Source organism: Cyclopterus lumpus, chromosome 5, assembly GCF_009769545.1.
Source record: "Cyclopterus lumpus isolate fCycLum1 chromosome 5, fCycLum1.pri, whole genome shotgun sequence".
NCBI lineage: Eukaryota > Metazoa > Chordata > Actinopteri > Perciformes > Cyclopteridae > Cyclopterus > Cyclopterus lumpus.
Window position 1 is genome coordinate 19305283 of NC_046970.1, and position 20277 is coordinate 19325559.

The following is a 20277-nucleotide window of genomic DNA, read 5'->3' on the forward strand; positions in this document are numbered from 1 at the left end:
GTAACTCATCCTTCGAGAATGCGTATAATGTTTAAATAAAACAACTGAAAGAAATGCGTTTGCAAAAAAATACTAGTTAGTGTGTATTTCAACTGACACTCATCATTACCGCGCAGCCCCGTTATCATGCAAATGATGCGGGACGAGTGGCCCATGTGTCATGCCCTTTTAAGAAATATGAGAAATAGTCGGGAGTGACGTCTGCTGCGCACAGAGGCCGGAGGCAAACTGACACTTGCGGAGCGGCGAAAGACAGCGAGCGAGAAACGGTGAGTGGAAACGCCAAACTTTACCACACGCTAAACGCGGTCAAAGAAGTCCTTTGCGTGGGAGCACGTCGCGTCGACACACGCGGGATAATTAGCAGGTACAGCCGGCTGCACGGCTCGTGTTTTTTTACGTGTCGGGGAAACGAAGAGAATCATGCGCGCAAGTACAAAACGGGAGACTGTGTGTGCGTGCGGGTGTGTGTGTGTTGCACTCCCATTTTACTCAAGGCCGGGCGGAAGGGCAGGTAACGTTAGCAGTCGGTCTTTCCCGAGCAAATACGCCGTGATGTGGGCTGATTTGAAACCTGCCAAGGCCGGTGGACGTTGGAGCCGCGGGTGCGCTTGATTGCGGCGTGTTTCCGACCAACCTAGCCGTGTTTTTGAGCGTCCGCCGAGGAGAGGAATGTGTCGCCTAGCTTGCAGCTCGCGAGCTAACGAGCTGCAAGCTCGCGAGCGGCTGAAGTGTCGGCGGCCCGTTGGAGCTAGTTAGCGGAGGTCTGCTAACGAGCTTTGGTAACCGGATTTAGTGCAATTTTCTGGTGTGAAACTAGATGTGGTTGCGACGAGATGCTGCTCTCGGTTCCCCTGGATTATAGATTACGTTATTTGAGGGTTTATCTGTCAAATGGTTTGAGCGGCATTTGGTTGATGTTGTGGAAGCTACGGGTGTGATAATCGTGCATCGACGGAGCGTTAGTTGCTGCTCGGTGGCCACAGATTGCAGGGATTTAGCATGACCTGGAGTGATGAGCATATGCTGCTGCCGTAAGCAAATTAGGTAGATTTACAGTGAGATAACCCAGGAGCTCAAATGACTTTCTCTTGCCTGGGGGCCAAGCTTTATGCCAGCCTGTTGCAGGGTGTGAAACGGGAAAGGTAGGTGTGTGTGTGTGTGTGTGTGTGTGTGTACTCCATCCTCCTCAAACTATAAACACACAGCGCCTCTGCTTTATTAATAACATAATATCACAGTTTTCCAAGTGAAGTAGACGTTTCTGCAATTGTTTAACTGTCTGAGACATCTGCCTCCTCCTGGAGATCCCCTAATCTCTCCATAGCCCAGGTTTGATGATGAGATACAGGCTATAAAACTCACTTCCTCCCCCCCCTCTCTTCGTAAGTCTTCTGTCTGGACTCTTGAACAGGAACAGAGACTGGAAGGGGCTATTTTAGTTGGTAGCTACTCCGTTTCCATCCTATCAGCATGAAGCCTTCTTGCGCTCTGGAAAGAGGATGTGGTTACAGGTCCGGGCCCCAGTGACACAGATGTAGTCTGCTGATGGTGTTTGTCAGTTTCAGATCTCTGTCATAATTAAGTCACAGCAAAGTTTTCTGTACCTGGCTGCAGTTTTGTTCTGACTCATAGATAGCACCCAGGGTTGTTGTGATCCTAAAAAGAGACCTAAGAGCTATGCAACTAGGGCTTCAGAGAAGTTTGTGCAGGAAGTTTGACAAGGTCTTTGGTGAGATGAATACATGTTAAAATTCCTTTACGTTTAACATCAAAAGCATCTTCATTACTCATAAGTGTTTATCACACCTGAAGGTCAGCTCATTTTAAAAAAAAATCTGTGAAAAGCGTATCTATTTTTTTGGGGGATTTTAAAGCTCTGGGGTAACTTTTTCTTTTACAGGCTCGTAAATTCCTAATTTACTAGGAAGTTTGCTAGAAAGAACTATGTAATTTGGCACTAATTATAGGTTAAATTAGAGGCAGGGTTGGTATACTTCTAATTAACTGCTAAGCTAGCGCGTGTTTTTGTTTGAGCACAGCAGGTCAGCTGAACATGCAAACATTTGCAATTTTGACTACGGACAATTATGCAGTTTAGCATATGAAGAATAATTTCCCTAATAAGAAATTCAATAATATATTTTAATTAAAATGAATAAATTTCAACTTTCATTGAAGGGGAGCTGTACTTTTAGGCAAATTTCTCAGGATTTCAACATCTGTTTTTAAACTCGACACAACTTACTTAACAGACCCCTTTTCTAACCCTATAATTAGCACTATTTAACATAGTTCTTTCCAAGACACAATTAAGATATATGTAAATGGGTTAGCTGTAAAATGAAGCGCACTGCCTTCTTTATTCAAGTCCTTTCCTTGAGTTTATCTGCCTTCAGTAGTTTCTTGGTTATTCCCTTTTGAGTTAGAGGGTTTCTTATGCTAAGTTCAGTGTGAGCAAGTGATGTGAACTGTGGTTGTGGTGGAGTAATGAGTAACCAGGAGCTCATCAATATAAAAAAAACACTCCGCCAGAACAACCATTATCTCACCCTGTTTCTTTCTACCCTTAAACCTCAAGGGGTTATATTTATTTTCCGGTGTAACGCCTGTAATTGTCATGTGGGTCAACAAGCAACAAAATAAGAACATGACACATATCGGTATCATGCTGCTAGCCTAACCAACGGATGTGAGCATTTTCACCATCCGCACTGAGTGTAAGATACAGAGGGCAGCTGTCAATCATACCGGCCTGCTGAGTCAGGCGCTTTGACAGCGTCGTTGCTGTCGGATTATCCTCACTACACCAGGAAACTTAGCATCCTGCATTTTTTTAGTTTAGCTGCGAAGCCTTCTGCGCTCTAATTTCAGTTTCCTCGAGTTTGAGACGTAGTTTATCCAGACACATTCACTGCATATTCTTGCTAGCAGCAGCACCTGGTCCAATTTCCAGCCCTAGATGGATGCATACTTTTGGCTGTAGAGGGTGAGTGATACAGTGATGTCATGGTGGAGCATGTTTTCTGTGGCATGTGGCTTTCCCTCGCTCCTTATTTGCTGGGGTTACTACGAGAGCAGAGGAACAGCAGCAGCTTGTTTGTTTTGTTGGGAATGACAGTGTGTAGCTGAGGGCAATGGAAAGAGAGAGAGGTTTGATGTCTAAAGGCCGATGTCCTTAAATGGCTGTGTGTGCGTTTGTGTGCGTCGTGAGTGTGTAGGCAGGCGGTTGAGAGAGTGCAGTGTTGTGTGTAGTTTTCCTGGTGTGAAAGTTTGTATAAAAAGGTGTCAAAGCAAGAGCATTATTTCAGCCTTTTGAAAAGAAATACTAGCTTGGTGTGGGAAGCTCAAAAAGAACAGCTCAAAAGAGATGGGTGTTGTTCACTCATTGAACTAGAAGCAGAATTTGTTTTAGCGTTGATTAGTAATATCATTTGAGTTGGAGAGTGGCATTTGTGTCTCTAGGCAGGCTTCAAGAGCAACCACTTTACCATTCTCCAGAACTCTTGCTGATAAATGTTGTCCTACACTCTTTCTCAAGCTCGGTAGCATACTTACAGTCCTGCCCCTTTCAAGTGGTTTAATGCTCAATTGAGTATTTTTTTACTTCAAAACTTGATTGTCTTTATTCATATTTAAAAGTAGAGCTGCGTCATCTTCCCAGCACATTACCTGCTACTCTACATACATGGGATGACAGTTATGTAAAAGATGGTACAAGGTTCATTCATTTATTGTCGTTGGGCAACAGGGTTGTGCAACGAAATGCAGTTAGTAGTCCATTTTGCTCCATAAGAAAGAAACAGAAACCAAACTATAATATATGTAAGTCTGGAGGTATGTTAGCTGATATGTCTGTAATTCTTGCCAAGGTGAACAGGCTTTGACCAAGGTGGGTATTGTCTTTTAATGCCATTTGGGCTCTTAGCAGGCACTTATTGTCACCAATATCACTGATGCTCAGTAGATGGGTACCAATAATGTTCTGGCTGGTTTTAATCACCTGCAGTAGAGCCCCCCTGTCGTGGGCCGGGCACATCCCATACCAGTTTGTAATGTCTTCAGTCAGGATGACCAACGGGGATTTCCTAAATGAGTATTACTCTAGAATGTGTGAGAATCTGGAGGAGAATGCCCACCAGTACATGTTGTGAAATGTACTGCTTTGGTCAGCACCCACAATTGGTCAATGTTTACCAATTTAATATTAAACATATGCACAAAACCTAACAGTCACCATACAATGTTTTTGTATTTTCTTTACTTATTGAAAATGGCATGTAGCTTATACAGTATTTTTTTGTTGCGTTAAAGTTTAATTAAAATAAAAAGGTCATAAATCCTGTAAATATTTTTCTAATGAGATTTAGCAAAACTTTTATTCAAATGTTCTCTTTTACTTTTCTTGAATTTTCTTCTTTTTGGAGGCACCCAGCCTCCTGAAATAAAGAGTGTCTGCCTCTAACACACCAAAGAAGTAGACGCCATCTATAACGACATCTGAAGTAGTCACATAATATTCTAATGGCTGACGTCAGGAACCCACTCTGTGACAGTGGCTGTCTTAGCTGGGGTCAGTCCAGTGTTCATACAGGAACTATGACGTGTGGATGGCTGGAATGTGGGGCATAGTCTAAATCTAAGTACAACGTTTGCCTGTATGACATTGTATGTGACACTGTGCATGCACTTGACTCTCGTTGAGTGTTTACATGAGTGCCGCAAGGACTGTTTGCAAAAGCACTCGTCTAGCCCTGGTCCTTTTCTTTTTCCCTCCAATGGCTCCTCCCTAATCGTGCAAGTAGAACTTCTCTTTGTGTTTAGAAGATTACTGGGTATGAATTATTCACAGTCCAGGCTTCATATCCCACATGGTGACTGCTTGTGTTTGAAGTTGGAGGTCCTTGGTTCCTTTGTCCACCCTTCTGAGTATTTTGACACTGTGCGCTAAAAAGAACAGTGTAGGAGGGGATCAGCTGCTTCCCAGACTGGCTGCAGATTAGTTATTTAATGGTTTGCAAAAAGGGTTGATTATCAAGCGAGGTTAAACTTTCTCCCATGAGACCTGATTTTTAACTTGAAGTCACTTACTGATTTCATTTGCACAGCCTTGATGCCAACATGCTGCACTTCTCAACCTGTGACAGATAAGTTCTATACTCTGGTTTGGGGATCGAGGGCTCGCTAGCCCTTTGATGTGTAGTCGAAGAAACCCGCGTCTTGGCACAGACACAGCTCCATCTTTTATCAGTAACTTGGCAGCCTAAATGTGGTATAGGTAGGCACAAGGACAGTGATTGCCATTTACTGTAGCTCCCATAATGATGGTGTCACCTTCCCTGAGTCTACATTGTGATTTAGTATTACACTGTAATCATCATTTTCAGTGCAGGAACAGGTGCTGAAAATGGGGAGAATTGAAGTGGGCGTTTCAACAAATTTAGTTTCATAATAATAATAATTTTCTCAAGTAATCATTTGGTCAATAGAAAGTCAGAAAATGGTGACCTCTTCCTGATGTCTTGATTTGTCCGACTGACAGTACATAAACCAAAGATATTTAGAACCCTGACTGTTTCTATTTGAGAAGTTGTAAAGGAGAGTTTTTGGCATTTTATTTTCTTAAAGACCAGAAAGTTAGCAAAGGCTCAGAAATCCCCCTCTTTTCCTCAGTGCAGTAGTCTCCCTGAAGCCCTACACAGTGACCCAGTTGGCTAACCCAGCTGAAACTACGCCACAATGTGTGCCAATGATTAGAAACCTCTGCATCCCTTAAAGAGAGATTTTAGAGCTTTTTCCCTTCTCAGCTGTTTTCAGTCTTTACTAAAAAAACTGACTATAGTTTGCTGTTTTTCCAATACCAAGAAGGCGTGAGTGAATAAAACATCTGACAGCAGGGTGCGTTTTGTTGTGTGAAGGCCAGAGAATTGTCATAAGGAGGAATATCTGCCATATCCATGTATCATCAGCTCCCTTTCAGTTCCCCCTACACTCACACACCACAGCTGGTTTGTGTTAGAGCGGGGTCACATACTCCTCACCTCCTCCACCCTGAAGCAGCTCCACTTATGGGTGTTCCCTCCATTGTTGTGCTGCTTCTTGTCCATAACCTCCAGGAATGACTAGAATACTTCCTTTCTGGGGTGGGAAAAACCCAGATAGCAGGCTGGGAAAATTACTTGGTTTTGCTTCAAAAGTTAAAAAATGTATCTACTTTTGTACCTTACTCATTTTGTCTTTCCCATTTTAACCTTTCTCCATTTGTCCCATTTGTCCAGTGCAGACTGTTGGGCTGTCCGGTGAAGCAAACCCGCCATGCGTGAATACAAGCTAGTGGTGTTAGGCTCTGGAGGTGTGGGCAAGTCCGCTCTGGTAAGTATTCAGTCCTGAATCCCCCCCACCCCATCCACAACACACACAACACACACACCACACACACACACACACTCTTCTGCAATGTGTTTCCTTAACACAGTCGCACTGTCATTTTAAACTGCATTAAAAAAACAAAAAACAAATTTAAGGCATTCTTGTCACAGGGAGCCACAGCACCACGGACTAAACTGTCCTGTTTCCTGATTTGTAAGTCTTTGGCTTTTTATAACTACTCATTTATTGGTAGGTAGTGTTCAGGTCTACATCCTGTAGTGCTGTACAGTATGGTGCCTACAAAAGATTAGCTTTGTGCTGCAGGACTGACGGATATATCATATTATAGGCACATATTATAGAACTCCTTGGTTCTAGAAATGGAAATAGTGACAATTTTTATGAAGAACAAACACAAAATCCTGAACTTTTATGCCTCTACTTGTCGTTCAAGATTGTGAGGAGACCATAAATGTCTGTGAAATGTTGCATGCCCTGCTTGGCTAACATCAACCAGGTGTCGGAGTAATCCCGCAAACTGGCTGGCTGACATGTTTTTTATCGGGTGAACTCTGTCTACCCCTAATGCAATGCAAACCTATCATTAAGCACAGTGCTTAATGAAGCCACAGTCCTAACTTCTTTTATTGGTATGTCACATGTGTCCTATAAGATCATACTTTTTCCTGCGTCCTGGCTGGTCTGACTGGCAACACCGTGAACATCCTCCTCTTCAGTGCCCCTGCCGAGTTGTTGTGAAAACACAGCGAGGACACATGGCACTTTTGACGCTCTGGATGTTTTGTTCTTGTTGCCGGGAGGTCACATTGATCTGACGTTGGCTTGCTCTGTGTCTTCTCTTACAGACAGTTCAGTTTGTACAGGGAATCTTTGTGGAAAAATATGACCCTACAATAAGAAAGACTCATACAGAAAGGTGAGTATCCCTTGAGGGGGGAGGTTGAGTGGTGGATAGGAATGAACTGATTGTTAGCAGCTGCTTTGTAGATTCACGTCATATAATTGTGCTCTTGTTTTTTTTTCTTCTCATCGAACTCCCTTGATTTTTCTGCCTCCTGTTTTTTATTCTTTTCTTTGTCTTTACATGTATAATTGTCTCTTGCTTCTATCTCATCTGTTTAATTTTGTAGTATAGATTTAGAATGTGATATCCCCATTTGAAATACAGCGTTATATTATCCTGTTGCCTTTCTTCTCTTACAGCAAGTGGAGGTAGATGGGCAGCAATGTATGCTTGAAATTCTCGACACAGCAGGCACAGTAAGTGAACTCTATACTACTGAATTCTCTGTTGATACCCTCTTTTTCTGTGAATAAGGACCCCAGAATCCCTGCCTCTTTCTTCTCGGTCCCATATGAGGCTTACGTTTGTGGTTTTTGAGAGGAATGTCTCGAGACCTATTGGATGGATTGCCATGATATTTGGTGGCAGACATTGCAGTTTCTTTTCAGGGATCAGTTTTAAAACGGTATCCTGAGAATTTCATTGAGCATCATCATGTATTCAAAATAAGGACAGCAATCAATGCATGGCTGTTCACTCAAAGACTTGTTCATGTAGGAATAGCTCTTTTGTGTGTGTGTGTGTGTGTGTGGTAATTGTATGTATGGTAATTGTATGCATGTTGATGGTACAGAAGCAACATTTCCAGTAGAAAAACCAAGGGTGCTGATTGTTCACCTACAATGCACAATGTGTGTGACTGTGCGGTGGAAAAGACTTGACAGAGATGCAGCACTTCCACTGCATAATATCCGTCACTCTAATGTACTGAATCTCAAAACCAGTCGCAACATTGCGATTTCCTGTTATATGTTGGACTTTACAAAAAATATTCAAGTGTTTATATAATTCCAGAGAATATATGACAGAGCTCATGGCCTGTCTCTCCTCTTCCTTTTCCCGCTGTGTAGGAGCAGTTCACAGCGATGAGGGACTTGTACATGAAGAATGGCCAAGGCTTTGCCCTGGTATACTCCATCACAGCACAGTCCACCTTCAACGACCTCCAGGACCTGAGAGAACAGATTCTACGAGTAAAGGACACAGAGGATGTAAGTATATAGTATGCACTGCTTGCATGCAAACTTGTCCACAAGACTCTTTTCTCATTTTTATTTATGTGTTGTAGAATCAGAGTGGAACACAGTGCGGATAGGTTACAAGCTCCCCACTTCTGTGTTCTCACCGCCTACATTGTTCGCCATTTTATTGCACAGTTTGCTATGGTTACCGGTTAACACGTAATCACGGCATCTTATGCCGGTATTTTACAAATTTGTATTAACCTCGACATAATGCGCATGGTGTCACAGTGCCCTTTTTGTGTTGTCAGTGTAGTGGAACACAATGAGAGAGCACTTACTGATACTTGTTGTTTGTACGTAGCCTAGCATAACATTATCGTCCACGCAGGTCCCTCTGTGGTTTGACTACTTCCTCTGTTTAACATGGCCACAGAGCCAAAGTCCCCACTAAGCTGAGACTCCAGTAAAAGAAAGGGGAATGTCTCTGTCTCACAAGTGGAGCTTCATCCCTTAATCTTGCTTTTACAACCATATGATGTGGTTTTCCGCTCCCAAGTCTGCCCCTCAGATTGGATCTGTAGAGAAGATATACAGAGGATGCGTCATGTCATTTCTTTCCTGATGTGCTGTTAGTTTAAGCACATTTCTATTTTACGCAATCTCTTTTGAATTGTGAGGCTGTAGAGTGAGTAAGCCCTCTGTCCCCTTACTGGTGGGGCAGATGCCCTTTTTTGGTGATCTCAGGAGGGAATGCATGTTACTATAACCTTCTCTCGCTCTCTCCCTCTCAACCATCTCTGCAGCCTGGCGCTGAAATTTTACACCACTCTTTTCTGTCCATCTTTTCGTTCGTCCCTTTCCTGCACCCCTTCTATATCTAGTCCAGTATACTCTTGTTGCTCTCCAAACCCCCCCCCCCCTCTTCGCTATGGCCTTCCTCGTGGTCTGGCACTCTGTGCGGGTGATTGGACTTTCGATGATGATGTGCAAGGAAAGCATCAGCTCATCAAAAACACACTGGATTGTGAGGCTGTGGTACATCATTAGAGACTACGTGGTTAGGGAACTGAGGTTAGCCTCAGGCTAACATATGGATTGCAGGATCAGTGGCTCCTTGACTTGCAAGAAAACAACGTCCTTTTCTTCTCTGTGTTCCCTCGGTTCATGCTTATCTGAGTAGTACAAGCCATTCTGTCTGCTATACGGTCCACTGGTGATTCGTATCCCTTCACCTATGATGACCGTGACATCTGTTTATCTTTCCTTGCCCCTTGCAGAAATACACGACCAAGGAAATGCTTAATGTGTTTTTCTTTCCTTTCCCCCCCGCCCCCCCCCCCCCCCCCCCCTATCCAAGACGACGGTATTGCTAAAGCAGACATTCTAGTTGCTGCTGCAGCTGTTCTCATTCTTCGCTCTTCCACGCACCATTTACTGCAAAGCTGGCGAAATGTACAGACTCACTTGATATTGCCAAGCTCAATTAACAAGCCTTTGAAAGACTGTACATTGATCACAGTAGGGCCACATTCCATCTCCTTAAAGAAGTCATTAAGAAAGAAGAATAACGTGAATGATCAGTCACCACTATATGAAAAGCTTACTTCCCTTACTTCCACAGTTCTTATGTAAGAGAGGTCTTATGACTTCTCCGGGCCATCTCCGTCTCTGATGGTACTAATGTCTGACTCCATGCTTGTGACTCACTGCGCCATTTGCAACGACTGGCTCTATTCATTTAAGCTGCTCTATACTCCCCTGTTCTGGGTTCCCCACAATCCAATCATGCCATTGTGGGCGGGACAGGACCTGTCTGTAGCATGTAAACGGCTTCTGAACAGATTCTCTGTGGGCTGCTTGGATTCTTCAAGTAGGTTAATGCTGCCTTGTGTGCCGCTGACACTGAACATTTTTTCTTCCCTGCATATCTTAATCCTACCATTCCCTCTCTCCATCCTTTTCATCCCAGCTTGGCTCAACGTTTGTGTTAGGAGGGCATACCACTGGTTCTCCCAGGACCCCTGGGAGAAATGTCGTTCAGCAGTCCAGTGCGAGGGCTTGTTTGGATATCAAACATCAAGCAGCAACCTCCACAGGGTTAATCTAAACATTGCAGTTTCCTGTCGTCTGTCCCACCGCCCAGGGAGAGCGAGAGGGGGAGAGAAACGAAAGAAGGAACCTGGAATATTGATACTATGCCTACAAAAGTATTACATTTTCTGGAGGAGTGTGGCCATACCGCTGTCGAACAACCTCTGAACAGTAGACTTGGAAGGTCTCAAGTTTCAGCAAGTTGGCACATGTCAGGGTACTAGCATGTTTCTTACAAATATCCATTATTTCAGATCCACAAGACACATTTGGGTGCCGTGTTTCTGAACCAGGAGAAGGTAGCGAAGGCAGGATTTCCCAGGCATTGATTTATTTGTTGCTGTCCCCACCACAAATAGATTTCCTCCGCTGATATATTATTGGCGCCTGTTGTGCTGCCTGCAACATTTTCCACCAGTTGATTATGTCTCTTGCTTGTTAAGCTGTGACACACCACAACACATCCTGTGAACCCCTGAAAAAGAGACAAAATGCTGAACTCGTCCTCAAACTGGAGCCTTACTCTGTTGTCATAGTTTGTACAATAAAGACGGGTTCAAGCGCTGAATGAATGCAATCCACACACAGCCTCGCGCATACACACAGCCTCTCACTATTGTGTAATTCCAGAGAGCAGCCGGAGCGTGGAATCCCGCTGAAATGTTGGAAAACATTCAGGAAGGAAAGCGATGTTATCCGGCTGGGCGGGGCCGCCATCACTTCCTCCGGGCCTGCGTGCTCCCTAGATAGACGGTCAGGAAACAGCAGGCAGGATGAGACGCATCCCGACACCCTGACTGCCCTGACTGTGACAGTTAGGGCTGAAGTTTTGCCCAGATTATTTCTCTCTTCCTCAGAGTTTTTTACATTTGGTTAAACCTGGAATTTGAGGCACTGAAGAAGAAGTATTTGGAAGATTCCAAACCAGATGTACTTCATGTCAGTGCTTATGTTCTCCGTGGTTGTGTTCTCAGTTTAGCCGTTCCTCTATAAAGAAACAAAAACCAACCGCAACTCAATTAATTGCAAGTGTATATTGATTCTTTAATCTCTTTTGTCACTGTTGTGTAACTAAGTGATTCTTTTCCCCCTGCCTTCCCATGGGGATGCATTGATTTCCTTGATTGTCTTTGGCTCTTTAATCCAGGCTTCAAACTTAAATGAATAGACTACTTAGCTGTTAATAAACATGTCTCCACTCTTTTCCTTCGAGGATGCACATGAGCTTTTGTTAACAAATATTGTGCTCCTATAACTCTTACTACCTCCCAGTCCCAAATGTCCACCCTTGGCTGTGGACCCCTTACAGACTTTAATGTCACCAGTGAGCCCAGTAAAGATGTGAGGCCATGGCCATTAGGTTAGAGTTGTTCTTTCAAGGGAAGAAATGTATTTACCAAACATACTGATATTGTATGTAGATGCATGTCAACAAGATGCCACTCAAAAACTTTGTTGGTTTATTTCAATCTGTTTCCATCACGTATTGCACTTTGCCTTTTTGATATACCACCTATTTCCATCCAGGCTTTTATGAAGTATTCTTAATATTTCTGTTTTTTTTTTTTTTCTTTCCTAAATGCACTCATTACAAACATCATCCTTATGTGTTTGCAAATATAGAATCCTTTTGTTGAAAGGAAGAACAACATTTCTAAAGTATGATTTTGGAATTTGTACTGAAACTTCAGTGTCGTGTTTGCACTAGTGTCAACACATTTTAAATGGTACCTTGCCATAACACACTGTCCCCCCTGTTCCATCAACGATTTCACCCCCCTCTACTTTTATTCATTCTCCTTCCTATAATTTTTGAGTCTCTTTTACCAAATGTTCCTCACTATTGGCTCTCTCTTCTCTCATTTCCCTCCTATTTATTATTATGGGCTTTCTAGTGAACCTTGGGCGTACCACTCAAATAAATTGAACACATCTGTGTTTAATTTACATTTTTCATAGCTTCAAATCTGTAGTTTTTCATCTTTTCGGCGCAATTTATTTACGTATTTTAACAATCTTAAATTACTTAAATATTTTAGAAGAGGGAATGCTACATTTTGGTTGCATGTATTAAGCCAAGTTTATTTTTGTTTTTATGACTTAAAACCACATACTTGCCTCAGGTATTCATACTTTTTTTCCCCTTCTTATTCTTCCTGCTTGTCTCCAGGTGCCGATGATCCTGGTGGGGAACAAGTGCGACTTGGAGGATGAGCGAGTGGTGGGGAAGGAGCAGGGCCAGAACCTGGCCAGACAGTGGAACCACTGTGCCTTTTTAGAGTCCTCTGCTAAGTCAAAGATCAACGTCCTCGATGTGAGTACACACCGAAACAAACTACTGGTGACCCTCATGTTTTAAACTAGTCCTCAAAAGACCAGCCACAATATTACATTCATCTCTCAGGGAAGTATTTAAATGCTGACCTGATTGTAAAAGAGGCCTCATCTGAATTGTTTTGGGGTTAACAAAGATGTAGGTGGCTCAACTGGATTATACGTGCTAAACTTAATGTGTGTGTAAACATCTGCATCTATGCATACATTTAGTGATGAAGCTTTGCTTGAAGTTCTCATTGTGTAAAAAGAGATTTTATCACTGCATTAAATCGCATTTAATCACTCCGGTTTCTCTTTGTCACGTCAATCCTAGATCTTCTACGACCTGGTCAGACAGATAAATAGGAAAAACGCCAGTGGAAAAGAAGAAGGCGAAAAAGAAATCCAACTGCGTCCTGCTTTAAAGACCCCCCCCCTCCAGCCCCTGCAGCAGCTCTGAGCCAGGTGTGTGTCTAAAAGCAGCTAACCTATTCAGGAAGGTCATGATGCATAGGCAGGCTGTCAGGTTAATTAGTGTTACGTAATAACGTTGATCTTTCTATGTCATCTTAGATGAGGCTGCTTACATCAGTGGTAGTTAATCATTCATCACAGTCTACAATGGGTCTGCTTGCCTGCAGTAAAGTCAAATGAATCTGTATAGCCTGATATTCCATTGTGTCGTCAGTGGGTACTTTCCTTTCTTAGGCTCTCGGTAGCTCTTTTTGACTGCAGGAACCGGGGTCTAAATTAAGTTTGAGGGACATTTCAGTGGGGTAGTACTTTCTGAAAGTACAGAAACTTTCAGGGGGGGTTTGCAGGGATGATCGTCACTGATTGGTTAAACGCACACAGCAGCACAGCTTCACCACCTTTCATTCATAAAAGCAGTTCGTACTCTATTACCGATTTTTAGGAAAAAAAAGTTGAGACATCGGCCGTTGTCTAAAATACAGATGACTAACTCTTAATGCTCAAAAGCTGATTTTCTGTGGGGACTAAAACTATTAGTTTGAGTTCATCCTCTGCAGTTCATTCATCATATCCAGCATGTAGCAGTGAATGTCGTTGCCGTGAAAGACACTTGACGTTTATTTTAATTAGACTTTTTTCAATGAAATGGGTGGCACATTGAATTGTAGGCTACAGAGTGTTTTCCCCCCTGTGACCACCAGCAACCTTCACCCTATGGCATGTTGCTTTTTTTTAAACGTCATGGGACCAATATGCCTAATCTTCGCTGGTCTTTATACCCCTCTGGTAAAGCAGACAACCGGCTGAAGGGACCAGATAGTTCCTTACAAGGTAGTCTCGAGCCATAGGAACGTCTTGGTGGAAATATGGCTTCAGAAGGACTTTAGCACATAAGGAAAATTGGTAAAACATTGTGTGGCGCAATCCAGAGAGACCGACCAGTTCTAGGATAAACATGTTGTTGTTGTTCATTGAGGAACTATGCCATGTGACAGATCAGATGTCTTTTCTATAACTTGTATGTGTGGGACGTGTCTTGTCACTTTCAACAAATAATTGCAGTTGTCATCCTGCCACATTTGATTCTGATTAGTTACAGATCCAGTTAATGTTCCGGGGCAGGCTCACATCCCGTGAGTCAGCCTTCAAAAGTGTGAAGTGCCTGCATTTGCGATGTTCTACATCTTTGTTGCTGTTTAATGAATGAGTCACTGTGTGATGGCTGGATTTAAACATGGACCTCAGCAGACTGCAGCAGCTGGTAAAGTCTGAGGGAATCCAAATCTGTCATCGGGTTGTTTCCTAGGACAATTTAGAGTCGCTGCGTCTTTTTTTTCCATGTGTTTAAAAAAAAAATAATAATAATAATGTATACAGTCTTGTCTGTTACTTGTAATGAGGAAGTCTGAAAAAAAGACTCTCCGTCGAGCCCTCTAAACAGATCAGTTATAGACTGGCCTTTACTGATATTTACTGTATGTAATTCAATAATTAATCTTCCATCACACTAGGTGATGGACTGCAGCTTGACGAGCTACGCTCGTGGCAGCCCTTTTTGTGAACATTGGTAGTTACATTTCTTTTCACTGCTGTAATTGTAAGGACATTTTTCAACAATTGTCCTAAATATGCATTTTAATTTAGCTTGAGGTTGGCAGTTTAAACAATATATTCTGTCATGATACACCAACTTTTGTGTTTCATTTGAATGAGCTGAGGAACAATGCATGCATTTGCTCAGTGTTTTGGATCGGGCACAAAATGTAATGCATTCCTACTTGGCCCATGCTACACCTTAAGTTTCATGAAAACCGGGCCAGTAGTTTTTCCGAGATCTTGCGGACAAACAAGCACCTTGGCGGAGGTGACCACTAAACTGTCTGTTAATTGCCAAAAGTCATTAATTTGCAAACATGAACTTAATTGTTTTTAACGCACAGAAAAGGCAAATGCACAGTCACCTTTGTATGAGATGTGAGGCATAATCTAAACGGGAGACTAATGTTAGTGCTGTTCACATTAACCAAAAACCCACTGTAGGTCAGAGGTCGCTATGAGCTCCTGATAAGATTCAACCCCGGTTAGCCCACCGCTCGCCGACTTGGAAAGTCTCGGTAAGAATGTTTCCACCCTGATCTGGAAAGTTTCCTTTGAAAGATGAGTTTAGGTTCAGTCAGTTGAGCAACTCTTGTGAGATCTCATGACGTGTATCCAGCCTCACATGGAGATTACAAAGCTGGGCCTCAGTATTTCCAAACTTTGAATGTATAAGCCTAAAGGGGTCACTTGCTTGGTTCCTAATGGCCACTCTCAAAGTCAGGGTGAAGAGCCGGGCAGTGTCTCCTCGAAGACATTCGGAGTGTGGCCCCTTGATGTTGGATGTTAAAAGTGAAGGAAGTAGTTCTATGAGGAATTAAAAAAAGACCTTGATGGAAAAGTTTAAGCTTCGCCTGCAAGGAGTGTGACTGTCTGCTTGTTAGTGGGAAGTTACTGCAGATAGTATCTCTGAAACTGCAGTGACATCATCTTCACCGTGACACTCCCTGGATCCTCATCGGCAACGAAGCGGAGGAATGTCTTCACTTTGTCAGTTGTACGGCGTAGTTTCGTAGGTTGACATTTTTTTTTACATCTGTTCCCAGTGAAAACAATTAATTACTTCACTTTTGACGGTAGTCTGTCCTGTGTTACTACACTAGTGACGAGATTTCTATTTGATCAGCTCGCTTGGCACCTCGACCGAGGTCGTACCAAAAACAGAACCAGGTACTCGCCGCAACTTTTTCATATGGAAAACCCCAAAAATTGAGTAGAGCCGTTCCTCGACACGTAGCTGTTGATTGTACAGGCGCCTCATGTTACCGTCATTTTTAAACCCTTCTATTTTATTTTCCCCCACTGCTTTTGATCAGTGAGACTTATGAGTAGGGAGACTGTCCTTTAACTGTAGGACTACAGGACAATAAGTAATTTCTGTGCTTGTCAACCATCTAAGTGTCTTAGATGACGACACTGGACCATGTTTAGGGCCGCTGTCCTGTAGCTGACCCTTTTTTAAAAAAAAAAAAAAATTGTTTATGTATGAACAATTAATTTCTTTACAAGGATTTCCTTTTCGCATTGTCATAGTCTCATAATTACTATATTCTCTGCTGGCGGTATTAAAACAAAGACCCTCTTCTCCTGAATCCCCTGTGTTTTCTGTCTATTCCCTCTGGTGTGATCACTTTATTCATCTCATAAAATGTAGCGTACACATCCCTATAGCATACAGTGCACTTAATATAGAATAGATTCTATACGAGACTGTGATCTTTGTGCGAATAAAACTTTATGACATAGGATTAGTAAAACAGACGGTACCATTGTGCCCAGCCCAGACATCAGTGTCACTAAACCACCCACTGCGTTCCTCATCTGAATCCATCTGTGCTGGTCAGTTAGTGGTCCAGTGTGTGAGACTGGAGCCTCTGTCAGCAGGCCCTCGGGCGGTGTCTGCCCCCCCCTCCCCCCGTTTACACACTGGCCAGCCCAATGAACCAACACTAATGGGATTACAGCCCCACTGTTCACAACACACAAGCTCATACACTGTAAGGGGGGGAAATGGGGTACAGTGCCAGCCTCGGACCGGACCGGACCGAGGGAGAGTTAATGGAACATTTCACTTTGTACAACATGGGCATTTTCCAGTTTGCTGACCTCATGAGCTGCTTTCACTGATTTTTTTTTTTTTAGCTGTCGCTGTATTCACTGGGACAGAGACTGACACGGAACTGAAACGTGATACAATGGTATACTGATTCTTACGGTTCAGACCACTAGTTTTTGCATTTTTAGACTTTAAAACCTGGATTTCGTAGTACATGCTGGACATAGGCAGTTAAAAAGAAGCAGTTTGTGCTTAAAGATCTCGATGTAACTGTATATGAGCACATTTAGCAACAGGTGGCCTTTTTTCCACCCGCAGTGTTCTCTGCACATTGAGTCCGATGTGCCATATGTTGTTTGATCACCTCAATACGCAGCTTTGCAATTAGAGTTTATAGACTTGGTAATTGTCTTTTGAACTTTGAAATCTCGAAGTTGGATGTTACTCCAACTGGGAGTTTAGTACGTAATGGACTACACAATACGCTCTTTCTCAAAGCAGGAAAAGCACAGGTGAAACCAATGACATTAGTTATGGCTACTTTCTATTCTAGTGCCCCAGAGGGTTGTGCCACTGAGCTTCAGTAGCATGCATAATAGCATGGCCCTGCACATTTGATTGGAATGCAGACATCTCTAATACTGTTAATAGCATCTGTGTCTGCACCCTGAGGACAGTCAACAGTTCTCACTGTCCAGCTGGATGGTGGCATTGCCCGTCTTTCCAAGAGCCAGCTGAATATGCACTTGATTGTCTGTTCTCTCGGGCTTCTCTATTGTTAAAGCGTTTTCATAAAGGTTTTCAGACAAACTAATGTATAGAAGCTGTTTCATATGTATATGTCGCCGGAGTCATTGTGTTTTCTGGTTGTCCGTTCTCGTGATCGGGATGTAAACTGCAACTTGACTGGTTGGCATACAACCTCGTGGCAGTAATTCTAGTTATGTGTTTATTATTCATTGTATTTCAGAATCACTGACATCTTTATTTCACTGTTCAATACTTTGTGCACTCTTTGGATTTGATGTGAATATTAGAATCACTCTGAACATGTTCACGTGCCGAACCCATCATATCATGAACTATTTTTAGTGTAGGTATGAGCACAGACCTCGTATCTTGTTATATACTTCTCAAAGTCCCAAATATGGGAGGAGCTTCCTAGAGCCCTCTTGAATAATGTGGGCACTGAGACCAAGTGTTGACAGTGGGGGACATTTATGTTTTGCACCTAATTCTTCCATCTGTAATTTGGTCATATTGAGTGTCAATATTGTCTATTCTGAACATCTTTGGCACATATGTCCTTCCTGGAAGAGGGGCCCCTCCTCTGTAGCGCTTCCTTAGGTTTCTTTTATTATTTTACCTGTTTTTAGGAGAGTATTTCCTTATCCAATTCAAGGATCTATGGACTTTGGGTTTGCAAATTGTTAAGCCCCCTGAGACAGATTTGTGATATTGGACTTGTTTTGATAAAATTGACATTACTTAATCTTGATTTACCAGGATAAGAATGAATGAGTCTTTTTCCCTTTAACATCAACATTTTACTCTGAGTAGCTTTTATTTAAATAGTGGCCCTGAGTTCTGTTTTCTCCTCCTCCCACTGCTGCTCCTCCTACAGATGTAATGTCATTGACCGGCCACTAGAGGGCACTCGCAGCTTGTAGATGGTGTTCTGGAAACCCTAGTCAGGCTATGAAATGAGGACTTACCATTGTGCTGTCTTGCAGAAATGCTGTAATGAAGAACTGTTGCCCTGATTGGAACGTGCCAGCATTCCAACAGCCCCGCCCACCCACCCCCCTCCCTCCATCAGCCATAAACGGTGAATCAGCTGACGGAATTGCTCCTATCAAAGACAAGGATGATCTACACCAGAGAGAGATGGAGAGTAAAGAGAAAGAAAAGACAGTAAGAGAGAGAAGACTCTGGTCTCTCGCCTCCGAGGACCTTCCTCTGTGTCTCAGTTTCAGTGTGAACCCTGAACGGACGGTCTCCATTTTCTGCACCAACAAACACCACAAACTTATGATGATGATATAAGCCTCCGAACGTTTAATAAAAAAAGTGTCCATGAGCCGCCTACATGGCCAGAGACAGCCCCCTTACTTTAATTTTTTGACAGATTAACAAAAAGAATTTAACAGCGTTAAAAAGAAGGAAAACTAAGTTAGTACTTGGATTCAGTATTTTTCATCTTTCATTATCAATATTGTATTTGAAAGACATGGAAGTTGACCTATTTTTTTGTTGTATGATTATAAATATTCATCAAAAACGAGCATGCAAAAAATGCATCAGTTATTAAGTATAGATGTTTTCAAGTGGAAAAGTGAGATTTTTTTTTCATAGCCATACACCTATTCTCCATGCCCGTCATGTCAGTGATGATAGATCAAGGTCTATAATATGTGTTATTTTTATTATATATTTTTTTTCTTTGTTCGCCCTGTTGTTCATGGACTTTTCTTCTGCGAATATCTCTCTCTGATGTGACTTAATTTTATACTCGGTCACTGGGATTTCATAGCTCCCATAATATATTCTAATGCCATTTTTTGCATATTAATGCTTCAGAAAAATGGGTCTTTTATAGAAGAATAATGGGGAAAAATAAGGATTGATTTCTATGTCTCTTGAAGCTGAAATATATTATACTAAACCAACTCTAATAATGCTTCTTGTGTTTTTCTGTCAATGATGTTCCAGCTTTTATGGATTCTTAAAGTACATTTTAGTACATTTTCATTATATTGGTCAATGTATTTTTGTGAATTAAACTTTTATCCAAAGCAGATTTGACTTATTTGAAATTTAAAAGATGTTTTTATTGTTTTATTAAAGGGTTGGACATTTTTATGTGGAATCAAAATAGGAATTGCGTGGGGACACTTAGTTAGCTATTAAGTATTGTTTCTATACCGAGAGGACAGTATTGTAACTAGCCTGTTTAAGTGTACAGATGCCTTACTTTCAATGGCCACCGGGGGTCAGTGTTTGAACAAATGTGTCACACATTCAGAGGGAACTGATTAAAAGCCTTCATCACTGCAGTCAGTTATGTAATGGGACAATAAATCACAAGGAAATTAGTGCTCCACTTTCACAATGGTTCTTCTTTACTAAAGACCCTGTTGGTTTTGAAAAGTGTGTGTGTGTGTATGTGTATGTATATGTATATGTGTGTGTATATATATATATATATATATATATATATATATATATATATATATATATATATATATATATATATTAAAAAAAAAATGTGTGTGTATGAAAGATTGAAGACCACATTGAATATATAACAACTTTGTGATGAATTT

The 20277-nt window shown here is 42.1% G+C and overlaps 1 protein-coding gene across 1 annotated transcript; it reads left to right on the forward strand.

The window, feature by feature from the left end:
• The first annotated feature begins 117 nt into the window (after positions 1–117).
• On the forward strand, positions 118–20052 carry LOC117730340 (ras-related protein Rap-1b-like). Its single transcript, XM_034531985.1, is given in 9 exon segments — positions 118–269; positions 6284–6372; positions 7236–7283; positions 7286–7306; positions 7594–7650; positions 8305–8445; positions 12680–12823; positions 13160–13290; positions 18685–20052. Coding segments are annotated over 7 exon segments (594 nt in total). The 5' UTR covers positions 118–269; positions 6284–6315; the 3' UTR covers positions 13286–13290; positions 18685–20052.
• Positions 20053–20277: the final 225 nt, after the last annotated feature.